The following is a 14,160-nucleotide window of genomic DNA, read 5'->3' on the forward strand; positions in this document are numbered from 1 at the left end:
GTCATCAGGTTTTATTAATTAAATGAGGGTATACATTAAATAAAGGTGTGTATTTAATTAAGCTTATTATTAGTAAAATATGAGGCCCCATTTCAAAATTCAAAATTATTTTTAAACTTGAGTTTTATAAACTTCCTTAGTTTATTTACAATATTTTGGATTTTGTAATTATTTGTTTCTATTAAAAATATAATAGTTTACTAGTAAATTATTTATATTTTAATAAATAGGAAATATTTTCCTATGCTTCATACACTGTCAATTGACTTTTTATTTCAAATAAATAACATAGCACAATTGATAAGGAAGAAAGGCTTGCAAGCAAAAGGTCACGACACAACCCTAACCTGCTGTGTCGATTTACTGACAACGGTCGACAATCCCTTTCCCCTTTTCAAACTCAAATATCTCAACTCAAACTCAATCTTACTCAAACTCAATCTTTTGGCCGATGATTAATCTATGAGGCCTCCTTTTTTTTTAAAACTTTTTTTACAACTTTTGGCCAATAATTATCTATGAGGCCTCCCCTTTAAAAAAAGAGTTTATTCTTTGGCCAATGATGAATATCTGAGACATCTTATGTTGAATTTTAATTCTTTATTTTAAAAAACCCTTTACGATGTTTTTTTAATCTTTCAAAAGTTTTTGGCCAATGATCGCTATGAGGCCTGTCTTTTTTTCAAATCTTTGTTTTGGTCAATAATGATACATTGAGGCCATTTTTATTTTTGCTATACACGATTTTTGGCTCGCCTTTGGTCATTGTTGTCTCGATATGACAATGACCCTATCAAAACCTTTGAGTTTTACCCTTTTGGCAAATATGAGGCAAACCCTTATTTTTTTTTATATATATCTATAACTTTCCGTACAATATATAAAACTCTTTTTATAAAACCTAAAGACTAAATGGGTCTCCTTGAATACAAGGGAGGCAAAAGGGGCCCAACACCTTCCCTTTGCCTAATTAACCTGCTTACCCAAAATCTCAATTTTTCTGCCTAATTAACCTGCTTACCCAAAATCTCAATTTTTCTTTAATTTTAAAGTTTTACTCTTTTTTCCTTTAAATAAAGGGTGGCGGCTCTGTATTTTAAAGCAGGTTGCTACAGGTGGCGACTCTGCTGGGAACTTTTAAAAAAATAATAATAATTAGGTTTATCCTAATTTAGTCTTTAGGTTAGGTTTATTGTTATCATTTTTTATTTTATCTAACCATTTATATTATTGTTAATTATTTCTAACAATTTTACTATTATTGTGAATATTATTATTATTATTAATATTTTTATTATTATTGTTAACTAACAATTCTAACAATTATGTTATTGTTATAAACTAAATTAAAATTATATAGAGATCAAAGAGAGGTAGAGAAGAAAAAGAGCAATATTATCTTATTTCAAGTGTGTTTTATATTGCAATATGGCTCTCTATTTATAGGACTCAAGGGTGATAGAAAATCACATATTAAACACATATTAAGTATGGAATAAGAAGATGAAAGACTAGGAAATGGATGGACATCCACTAACTTAAATATTCATAACACTCCCCCTTGGATGTCCATTGAGGATATGCCTCATTAAAACCTTACTAGAAAAAACCCAGTGGAAAAAAATCTAGTGAAGAAAAAAGAGTACAATATCCTTTCATTTCTCCCCCTCAGTTGAACAATCATTTCTTCGATGAAGACCAATCTTTGGTACTAGTTGATTAAAAATTCTACTTGGGAGTGACTTTGTGAAAAGATCTGCAAGGTTATCACATGAACAGATTTGTTGGATGCTTATATCACCATTCTTTTGAAGATCATGAGTAAAAAAGAATTTCGGGGAAATGTGTTTTGTCCGGTCCCCTTTAATGTAACCATCTTTCAACTGAGTGATGCATGCAGTATTATCTTCATATATGGTCGTTGTATTTAATTTTTCAGAAGATAAACCACAAGTATTTTGAATGTGCTGAATTAAGGATCTCAACCAAACGCATTCTCGACTCGCCTCATGTAATGCTAAAAGTTCTGCATGATTAGATGATGTTGCTGCTATGGTTTTTTTCACCGATCTCCATGAAATATCTGTACCCCCACATGTAAAAAAATAACCTGTTTGTGATCTACCATTGTGAGGATCTGACAAGTAACCTACATCTGCATAACCTGTTAATTCAAATCTGGATACTTTTGTATAAAACAAACCCATGTCTATTGTACCTCTAAGGTAACGAAGTATATGTTTTACGCCGCTCCAATGCCTTCGTGTAGGTGAAGAACTGTATCTTGCTAATAGATTTACAGCAAATGATATACCAGGACGTGTATAATTTGCAAGGTACATTAGTGCTCCAATTGCACTGAGATATGGTACTTCAGGACCAAGAAATTCTTCATCCTTTTATCAAGGTCTGAAAGGATCTTTCTCCATATCTAATGATCTAACAACCATTGGAGTAGACAACGGGTGACATTTGTCCATATAGAAGCGTTTTAACACTTTTTCTATGTAGCCTTCTTGATGTACAAATGTTCAATTTGCAAACCTAGACATAATTTTGTCTTTCCTAGGTCCTTCATCTCAAACTTTTTCTTTAAACAATTCATAGCTTTTGGGAGCTCTTCAGGAGTTCCAATAATATTTATGCCATCCACATAGACAGTTATTATTGCAAATTCCTTTCCTGATCTTTTTATAAAAATACAGGGACAAATGGAGTTATTTGTATATCCTTCTGTAAGCAAATATTCACTAAGACGATTATACCACATTCGTCCAGATTGTTTCAGACCATAGAGAGACTTGTTCAATCTTATGGAGTAGCGTTCTCGAGATTCAGAGTTGTGTGTATCTGGTATATTGAACCCTTCAGGGAGTTTCATGTAAATTTCACTATCAAGCGAACCATACAGATAAGCTGTTACAACATCCATCATATGTAAATTAAGCCCTCCATGTGCTACTAGGCTTATTAGATATTGAAAAGTGCTTGCATCCATTACAGATGAATATGTCTCATCAAAATCAATTCCAGGTCTTTGGGAAAACCCTTGAGCGACAAGCCGAGATTTGTATCTCACAATTTCACCTTTTTCATTTCGTTTTCGTACGAAAACCCATCTGTATCCAACCGGCTTCACACCTTCAGGTGTTCGGACTACAGGTCCAAAAACTTGTCTTTTGTAGAGTGAGTTTAATTCTGCTTCAATTGCATCTTTCCTTTCTGGCCAGTCCTCACTTTGTCTACAAATTTGTATAGACGTTGGTTCCTGATCCTCTTTGTCATTTATCTCATTTAGCACTATATTGTATGCGAAAACATCATCAATGTCGACTTCATTTCGGTTCCATTGTATTCCATTTTGGACATAATTTATCGAGATCTCTTTATTTTCATGAGTTTCAGGTACCTGATCAATCTCTTCTAGAGATGAAATGTTTATTATGTTTGAAGGATTTTCTATATCCTCACTTGGGTCATCTTTATTCTTAGCTCCCTTTCTTGTTCGAGGATTTTTATCTTTGGAACCGATTGGTCTGCCACGCTTCAGGCATGGTTGAGACTCATTTGATTGCCTAACAGGGATATCAATTTTTATTGGAGCATTTGCAGCTGGTATATATGATTTAGTCACACCTTTTGGATCAGTGGATGCATTTGGTAATTGATTTGCTAAGTTTTGCAGCTGAATTATCTTTTGAACTTCTAGTTCACATTGTTTTGTTCGAGGATCAAGATGAGATAATGATAATTCATTCCAACTGATCTCTTTTTCCAGCTTCTTATTCTCTCCCCCTAATGCTGGAAAATTTGATTCATCAAAATGACAATCAGCAAAACGAGCAGTGAATAAATCCCCTGTTGTTGGTTCAAGGTACTTTAGAATAGATGGAGATTCATATCCAACATATATTCCCATCCTCCTTTGAGGACCCATCTTATTGCGCTGTGGTAGAGAAATTGGAACATACACCGCACATCCAAAAATTCTTAGATGGGAAATATTAGGTTCTTTACCAAAAACTAATTGTAAAGAGGAAGAGGTGTGGTAACTCGTTGGCCTGATGCGAATCAATGTTGTAGCATGCAAAATTGCATGTCCCCAAGCAGAAATTGGGAGTTTGCATCTCATAATCAGTGGTCTTGCAATTAATTTTATTCTTTTAATAAATGATTCCGCAAGTCCATTTTGTGTATGAACATGTGCTACTGGATGTTCAATGTCAATTCCAATAGACATACAATACTCATTAAATGCTTGAGATGAAAATTCTGCAGCATTATCAAGACGAATTTTCTTGACAGGATAATCAGGGAAATGAGCTCTTATTCGAATCAGATGAGCTAGCAATCTCGCAAACGCCTGGTTGCGAGTTGACAACAAACAAACATGTGACCATCTAGTTGATGCATCAATTAAAACCATAAAATATCTAAATGGTCCACATGATGGGTGTATTGGCCCACAAATATCACCATGTATACGCTCTAAAAAACTGATAGATTCATTTCCAGTTTTTGTTGGTGATGGCCGAATTATCAACTTCCCCTGCGATCAAGAGCTGCATGAGAACTTATTTGATTGAATAATTTCTCTACTCATTAATTGATGACCACATGAATTTTCAATTATTTTCGCATCATTATATAACCGGGATGACCCAACCGGTCATGCCAAATTAGAAATTTATCATTATTTGTAAACTTCTGGTTTACAGTTGTATGTGCTTCAGTTGTACTAATATAAGTGTAGTACAAGCTAGAGGATAAAGCCGGTAGCTTTTTCATTACACATTTTGTGTCCAAATTATATTTTGTAATACAAAGATATTAAATCCCTCCATCATCTCTTGTTTCAATATGGTATCCATTCAAACGAATATCTTTGAAACTCAATAAATTTCTATGAGACTTGGGTGAATATAATGCATTATCAATATGCAATATTGTTCCTCCACGTAATAACATATTGTCTCTTCCGGAGCCTTCGATTATTTTCGAGGTGCCAGATATAGTACTGACATCAGTCTTTCGATTCACTAAATTAGAAAAATATTTTTATTCTTGAGAATTGTGTGGGTTGTTGCACTGTCAGCAAGACACATATCTTCATTACTGGTGCTAGTTTCCATATTCATTCTAAGAACAATAATAATTTTTTAACAATAAGTTATAAGCGCACATAAAAAAACACAAGTAATTTAAATAGTAAATTATGTAATCAAACGAGTAGAAAACACACTATATTATTATTAGAAAATAAAATTCAAAACATCCATAAAACTTAAAAGTAAAATTTCTATAAATTTTATTTCTTGACACTTCCATCTCCAATAAGGTGATCAATTTTTCCATCTGGATCAGCAAAGAAGTCATCAATAACTAAATGGGTAACATCCATATTCCCGTAATCTCGATCATCATCTTCATTAGCAAAGTGAGTCTCAATCCTTTCCTTTTTATTTTTCAGTGATTTTTGATAAAGATCAATAAGGTGTTTTGGAGTACGACAAGTGCGATCCTAATGACCTTTTCCTCCACAGCGATAGCAAGTATTTTCATTTGTTTTGCTACTCTGACCCTCTTTTTCATTCTTTTGAATATTTTTCCACTTCGGGTGGAAATATGTATTTTTATGATTTATATTGTGACCACGATCAAAACCAAGACCATGAGCATACTTACGACCACGACCCCGTGCGCATGCACGACCACGACCATAATTTTTCCTATAGTGGTCGTGCCTTGCCACATTCACTTCTGGGAATGGAGATGTATCAGTGGGACGAGCCTCATGATTTTTCATCAATAGTTCATTATTTTGCTCAGCCACAAGAAGACAAGATATTAGATCAGAATATTTATTAAATCCTTTTTCTCGATACTGCTGCTGCAATAGCACATTGGATGCATGAAAAGTGGAAAATGTTTTTTCTAACATATCTTCATCAGTTACTTTTTCTCCACATAATATCAACTTAGAAGTTATTCTAAACATTGCAGAATTATAATCACTTACACTTTTAATCAACAGTTCATTATTTTGCTCAGCCACAAGAAGACAAGATATTAGATCAGAATATTTATTAAATCCTTTTTCTCGATACTGCTGCTGCAATAGCACATTGGATGCATGAAAAGTGGAAAATGTTTTTTCTAACATATCTTCATCAGTTACTTTTTCTCCACATAATATCAACTTAGAAGTTATTCTAAACATTGCAGAATTATAATCACTTACACTTTTAAAATCCTGCAAACGTAAATGCATCCACTCATATCGAGCTTTCGGTAGGATAACCGTTTTTTGATGATCATATCTATCTTTCAAATTTTTCCACAAGACATGTGGGTCAGTTACGGTAAGATATTCATTTTTAAGATCCTCATGAAGGTGACGACGAAGGAATATCATGGCTTTTGCCTTTTGTTGATCAGATGATTTATTTCCTTCTTTAATAGTGTCACCGTGACCTTCTGCGCTTAAATGAATTTGGGCGTCTAAAGCCCATGTCAAATAGTTCTTTCCCGAAATATCAAGAGCCCCAAAATCAAATTTAGTAAGATTTGACATACTTAGTAGTTCTATAATAAAAATAAAAAGATTACTATAATGAGATAATTATCATAAAGGAAATATTAATATGTAAAATAACACTTTAGTAAATTCCAATATTTAGAAATAACACAATAGAAAACTAGATTGTCATATTAGTCTTAAAATTATCGATAAAAAATATCAATTTAGTGACAAATTACATTTTACATATTTTCATTTCCTTTCTTTAGGAGAAACAAAAAGAAATTGGTCTGTCTTAAATGAAAAATAGCAAATAGAGCATTATAAATTCTTCGGAAACTATACAATGTTATTTTGCTATCCTTTGTGAATGCTTTATTTTATAAGTTCTTCAGGAACTCGAATGCTTTATCAGTTCTTCAGGAACTATATAATGTTATTTGTTATAAACAATTCTTTAAAAAAAATATATAACCATCCTTCTGGGATGCGTTAAAATTATGTGTCATTCTTCTGGAATGACAATCTTTATATGAGTATGTTAAACTAAATTAGATAAAATATTTAAAATTAAAAATTGTTAGATCGATAAAAAAAATTTAAGCATATAAAAAGTACGGTCCATCCTTAAAACGATATAATAACTTTATACATTTTGGTACCACCTGATTATGCATAATGTTTATGCTTTCTGGAATCACATAAAAAAATATATAATATATATACAAAGCGAAAGAATCATACCTGAGAGCTTCGTGCTGATAACGTGTTATAAACTAAATTAAAACTATATAGAGATCAAAGAGAGGTAGAGAAGAAAGAGAGCAATATTATCTTATCTTGTTTCAAGTGTGTTTTACATTGCAATATGTATCTCTATTTATAGGACTCAAGAGAGATAGAAAATCACATATATTAAACACATATTAAGTATGAAATAAGAAGATGAAAGACTAGAAGATTGATGGACATCCACTAACTTAAATATTCATTACAGTTATTATAATTATTGTTATTATTAACCATTATTATTATTGTTAACTAACAATTCTAACAATCATAACTTTTTTCTATTATTGTTATTATTAATTATTACTAACAATATATTATTGTTATTATTAGTCATTTCCATTAACATTTTCCATCAAGATTCTACACAATCTAACTTTTTTTTCGTTTTCAATCAAATTGGTTTTTGGCTTACCCTTTAGTCTTAGGACTTTTGTGCGCTTTGTGTTTTACTTCTTTTATTTTTCACTTTTCTAATTTATTCATTTTCTATATCTATTGTTTTATATTATCATATTATTGTACCCATTGGTGGGATTAATATATATATATATATATATATATATATATATATATTGCTTCTATGATTGATGGGAAAAAAATGATTGTTGTAAACCTAAGTGTGGGAATTGTCACTCGGCCAAGGGAAACTTGAATCCCTGCGAGTTTTAGTGACAATTCCACTCAGAGTGGGTTGAATTTCAAGAAACATCTAAGACGAGGCTAGACTTTGTCGAAGGTAGGACCTTGAATTCAACTGATCTCTATGGGAACCTACCCCTAAAATTCGAACCTTATGGACAAACAAGCCTTTCTAAAGTCCAAAGAAACAAAAAGTTTCAGAGGGTACGAAAAAGGCCCCATGAGACCCTTAGAATTAAACCACCTTCGGGAAGGCTAGAAAATCCGTAAGACGAACTTATGAACCTATGTACTAAGGAAAAATTTTATCATAGGTAGTTTTCCCGCGGGGGACATTATTTTGTAAACCTAAATCTACGTAGGGTTACCTCCTACGATTATCATCCCTTAGACTCATAAGGGTATTATTATTTCACTTGACCTGGATCCCTAGCTTATAGGGATTCCCTTTTAATCTGACATTGTCTATAAGACCTCTCGGACTTTGGTTTAAATGGACGTCCCTTTGTCCCCGAGTGCGCAACATGTGGCATCATGATGGCCACGTGATGAGGAGACTCTTGATGGATCCCCAAGCACTCACAAACCGTATATCCTCAATCAATATTCAAACTTTGTCATCCGTTCATTAGACTTTGAATCTACTCCCTCGGATATCTATTCTGAGGGCCATTAGATTTGAAACAAACGATCCATGGGATATGTAGACGTCAATATGCAATCCAAGCCATCCGTTCATTAGACTTTGAATCTACGCCCTCAGATATCTATTCTGAGAGCCATTATATTTGAAGCGAATGACTCATGAGATTTGGTGACCATCTTAAACGGTCGCCATGTGTTCTTTTCCCCGCATTCCCTAGCATGTAGGGATTTCCTTTATTTATTGCAATCCCTAGCCTGTAGGGATTTCTTTTTGTCTGTGTTGGTACTTTTATAAGATCTTGTTCTTCCCACGAAGGACATCTTCTTTAATGCACGTCGCATGGCCTCTAGATGGCCATGAGATCTAGTGACTGTCTTGGACGGTCACCATGCGCTCTCTCCGCACGTCCCCAAACTTGTAGGATCTGTACTTTCGTCTATACATCATTCATCCCTAGCCTGTAGGGATTCTCCTTCGCCCTTCATTGTCCTTACATAGGTTGTGTTCTTCATATGGAACCTTCCCATGAAAGACGTCCTTGCTTATGCACATCACATGGCCTCCCGACAGTCATGGGATCTGGTAATTGTTAAACGGTCACCAAGTGCTCTCTTCTACGCGTTCCCTAACCTGTAGGGATTTCCTTCGTTGTGTCATAGTCCCTAGCTTGTAGGGATTTCCATCTATCTCTTAGAATCCCTAACCTGTAAGGGTTTCTTTCCTCGTACCCACGCATTTTCAAACATTCATACATTTGCATTTGTATTTCCACCTTCGCCCTTATCCAATCTTTGCTATGCTAGCTGATTTCCCGAGACTCGTGAATAAACTCAAGTAGATTCCTAAACTTTGGAGAGAGGAGATTTATCATTGGATATTAAAATGAGCTTGACAAAGGAGAGAAGACAACCCTTCATTATACAAACTACGTACCTACGCCTACACCTCAAATTCAGTTATCATTGGATCAACTGCCTTCTCAACAAAATTGGTATGCCCAAGAAGAGTCAAGGATCACCCCATACTTCTACAAGTCCAAGAACTATGAAGTATGTCTCAAAGTCATTTGGATTAGCAAGAAAGCTTATCCCTAGGATGATTAAGCTTTTATTTGTAATTTTTGCGATTGCTAAGTTGTATTGGGTGTAAGCTTTGTACCTTTCGATTAGTAATTCAATAAAATAATCATGCATGTTTTGGAATTAATTCATTCGCTTCTTCATTACTACGACTTTCCATTTTCACTCTTTGATTCCATTTCAACTTGCCGCTTTCAATTATTAACAAACTTAAGGGAGACTAACAAAATATAAATAATTGGATGTTGCTAAACATATGCTTTCAATGTAAGACCGAGCTGATGAGGTAAGACATTGTTTCAATCCTTAAACAGTGGAGAAATAAGGAGATAATCCATAGTCAACCCCCTCGAGCCAGAAGTTGGAGTTGTTTCTATTTTTCAAATAAACCTTAATCTTAACCAGGGGCAGGATAGACTTCGATTAATTCAATGATGCATTCTTATCTCAAGAGAATCAGTCTATCTAAGCAAAGGTTCAAGCATACCCATTCTCTCGCAATCATCACATAAAGTCAAGGAAACCACGAAGATGAAGCTCTAAAAATCAAACATGGCAGTCAGAACGTTCAAAATGGAAAAAAAGCAAAATTTCAAAAAAACAATTTCAAAAAAAAAAAGAGGGCCCTCTAAGTCAAATGGAAAATTCCATAAATAAAATAAAATTGACTTAGGCAAAAGTTAGGGCAACATCACGATGGACCGAAATTCAAAAGAATTGGTCCATGCAAAAACAAGGGATTAAAAATAAGGAAGCTGGAGAATAAACTTACGACTGCCACCTCAAAAAATTATCAAAGCTTATCAGCAATGCTTGAACCATATCTACGCGCACGACTACAAAATTTCTCTTGGAGATTGAATGCATTTGTTGGATTAATCAAATTATAGGATTGAAGAAAATCAAGGAGAATTGGGTGGATTTAAGTAAATTTCGAGCCTTATATCCTTTGTTTGTTAAACCGGGAACCAAGGCCATGTTACAACCTTCGAAAGTCCTAATTGAAACTAGGTCGACTATGAAAGCATATTAAGCATAATTTGTGTTATACTGACTCCCATTTTTGTTAATTTATTGCTAAAAACTTTGCATGTGCATCACTAAGAATTACTTTTCAAAGGGCATAACTTTACTTTCAAATTAATAATTAGCATCAAGGAGATTTTTAAGATACACGTGTTAACGTGGCTGTATGTTAATAAATTAATAATTATAAAATACATATGAAATTGATAACAGTTTCTGAAAACTTGGAAAACATCTGTTAGAGAAAAGAAAATCATTGTGCAAAAACTAACCACTTCTTTTAAAAAACAAGAAGAGGATTAAGAGCAAATGAAGAAAATTTTTTAAACTCAATAAATTATAAAATTTTAAGCTATTTTAATAGTAAATGCGTTAAATTCATATTAAATGAATTAGAAAACCTTTAATGAATTTTGATCTAACACTAAAATAAAACCACACATTGAACTCGCTAATGTTTCTTAATTTAGCGCTACTTTTGAACTAATAATAGGACATATAATTAATATTTCTTATCTTAGGAATATTTTTTAATGGAACTCCGAGATAAGACAATATTCAAAGATTAAATACAATAATGAGTTTAATATGTGTTCTACAACCTAAAAAATATTTATTTATTTTTCATAAATTTCTAGATATACCTAAAGAAGAAATAGTTATCATAATATTTAAAATAATTAGTTTTTCAAATAATAAAATATTATGAAGTCCCACACACCCCTCGTCGTGTTTATGAATTTCTATATTAAGATACACGTGTTAACGTGGCTGTATGTTAATAAATTAATAAATATAACATACATATGAAATTGATAACATTTTCTGAAAACTTGGAAAACATCCGTTAGAGAAAAGAAAATCGTAGTGCAAAAACTAACCACTTTCTTTTAAAAAAAAGAAGGGGATTAAGAGAAAATGAATAAAAAAATTTAAACTCAATAAATAATAAAATTTTATGCTATTTTAATAGGAAATGCGCTAAATTCAAATTAAATGAACTAGAAAACATTTAATGACTTTTGATCTCACTCTAAAATAAACCACTCATTGAACTCGCTACTGTTTCTCATTTTAGCCCTACTTATGAACTAATAATAGGAAATATAATTAAGAGTTTAAAGGTAGTGCACTGACAGTGTAAACAAACTTTACACATACATCCAATCAAAATTCTTACAATTGCCATGTCATATTAATTTTTTAAAATTAAAATTGTGTTTTAATTAGATGCATGGTTGTGATTGGTTGACAGTGTAAAAATATTTTACACTGTCAGTGCATATCCCTTTTTCTCTATAATTAATATTTCTTATCTTAGGACTAGTTTTTAATGGAACTTCGAGATAAGACAATATTCAAAGATTAAATACAATAATAAATTTAATATGTGTTATACAAGCTAAAAAATATTTATTTTATTTTTCATAAATTTTAAGATATACTTAAAGTGAAATAGTAATCGTAATATTTAAAATAATTAGTTTGCCAAATAATAAAATATTATGAAGTCCCACACACCCCTCGTCATGTTTATGGATTTCTATATTACGATACACGTGTTAACGTGGATGTATGTTAATAAATTAATAATTATAACATACATATGAAATTGATAACATTTTTTGAAAACTTGGAAAATATACGTTAGAGAAAAGAAAATCATAGTGCAAAAACTAACCACTTTCTTTTAAAAAAAGAGGATTATGAGCAAATGAAGAAAATTTTTTAAACTCAATAAATTAGAAAATTTTAAGCTATTTTAATCGTAAATGCGTTAAATTCATATTAAATGAACTAGAAAACCATTAATGACTTGATCTAACTCTAAAATAAAACCACGCATTGAACTCGCTACTGTTTCTTAATTTAGAGCTACTTTTGAACTATTAATAGGACATAGAATTAACATTTCTTATCTTAGGACTATTTTTTAATAGAACTCCGAGATAAGAGAATATTCAAAGATTAAATACAACAATGAATTTAATATGTGTTCTACAACCTAAAAATATTTATTCTATTTTTCATAAATTTCTAGATATACTTAAAGAAGAATTCGTTATCATAATATTTAAAATAATTAGTTTGTCAAGTAATAAAATATTATGAAGTCCCACACACCCCTCGTCATGTTTATGGATTTTTATATTAAGATACACGTGTTAATGTGGTTGTATGTTAATAAATTAATAATTATAACATACATATGAAATTGAAAACATTTTCTGAAAACATGGAAAACATCCGTTAGAGAAAAGAAAATCATAGTGCAAAAACAAACCACTTCTTTTAAAAAAAAAAAAGAAGAGGATTCTGAGGAAATGAAGAAAATTTTTTTTACTCAATAAATTATAAAATTTTAAGCTATTTTAATAGTAAATGCGTTAAATTCATATTAAATGAACTAAAAAACCTTTAATGACTTTTGATCTAACTCTAAAATAAAATAACTCATTGAACTCGCTATTGTTTCTCATTTTATCCCTACTTTTGAACTAATATTAGGAAATATAATTAATATTTATCTTAGGACTATTTTTATTGGAACTTCGAGATAAGACAATATTCAAAGATTAAATACAATAATAAATTTAATATGTGTTCTACAACCTAAAAAATATTTTTTTTATTTTTCATAAATTTTAAGATATAAAGAAAAATAGTAATCATAATATTTAAAATAATTAGTTTGCAAAATAATAAAATATTATGAAGTCCCACACACCCCTCGTCATGTTTATGGATTTCTATATTAAGATACACGTGTTGACGTGGATGTATGTTAATAAATTAATAATTATAACATACATATGAAATTGATAACATTTTTTGGAAACTTGGAAAATATACGTTAGAGAAAAGAAAATCATAGTGCAAAAACTAACCACTTTCTTTTAAAAAAAGAGGATTAAGAGCAAATGAAGAAAATTTTTTAAACTCAATAAATTATAAAATTTTAAGCTATTTTAATCGTAAATGCGTTAAATTCATATTAAATGAACTATAAAACCATTAATGACTTTTGATCAAACTCTAAAATAAAACCTAGCATTGAACTCGCTACTGTTTCTTAATTTAGAGCTACTTTTGAACTATTAATAGGACATATAATTAACATTTCTTATCTTAGGACTATTTTTTAATAGAACTCCGAGATAAGAGAATATTCAAAGATTAAATACAACAATGAATTTAATGTGTTCTACAACCTAAAAATATTTATTTTATTTTTCATAAATTTCTAGATATACTTAAAGAAGAATTAGTTATCATAATATTTAAAATAATTAGTTTGTCAAATAATAAAATATTATGAAGTCCCACACACCCCTTGTCATGTTTATGGATTTTTATATTAAGATACACGTGTTAATGTGGCTGTATGTTAATAAATTAATAATTATAACATACATATGAAATTGAAAACATTTTCTGAAAACATGGAAAACATCCGT

The 14,160-nt window shown here is 31.3% G+C and overlaps 1 protein-coding gene across 1 annotated transcript; it reads right to left on the bottom strand.

The window, feature by feature from the left end:
* Positions 1 to 5,521: 5,521 nt before the first annotated feature.
* Positions 5,522 to 6,574, bottom strand: LOC131630769 (uncharacterized). The gene has a single exon (XM_058901513.1). It carries the CDS (start codon positions 6,572 to 6,574, stop codon positions 5,522 to 5,524), a length of 1,053 nt encoding a protein of 350 aa, XP_058757496.1.
* Positions 6,575 to 14,160: the final 7,586 nt, after the last annotated feature.

This window comes from Vicia villosa, unplaced genomic scaffold, assembly GCF_029867415.1.
Source record: "Vicia villosa cultivar HV-30 ecotype Madison, WI unplaced genomic scaffold, Vvil1.0 ctg.000732F_1_1, whole genome shotgun sequence".
In the NCBI taxonomy this organism is placed as follows: domain Eukaryota; kingdom Viridiplantae; phylum Streptophyta; class Magnoliopsida; order Fabales; family Fabaceae; genus Vicia; species Vicia villosa.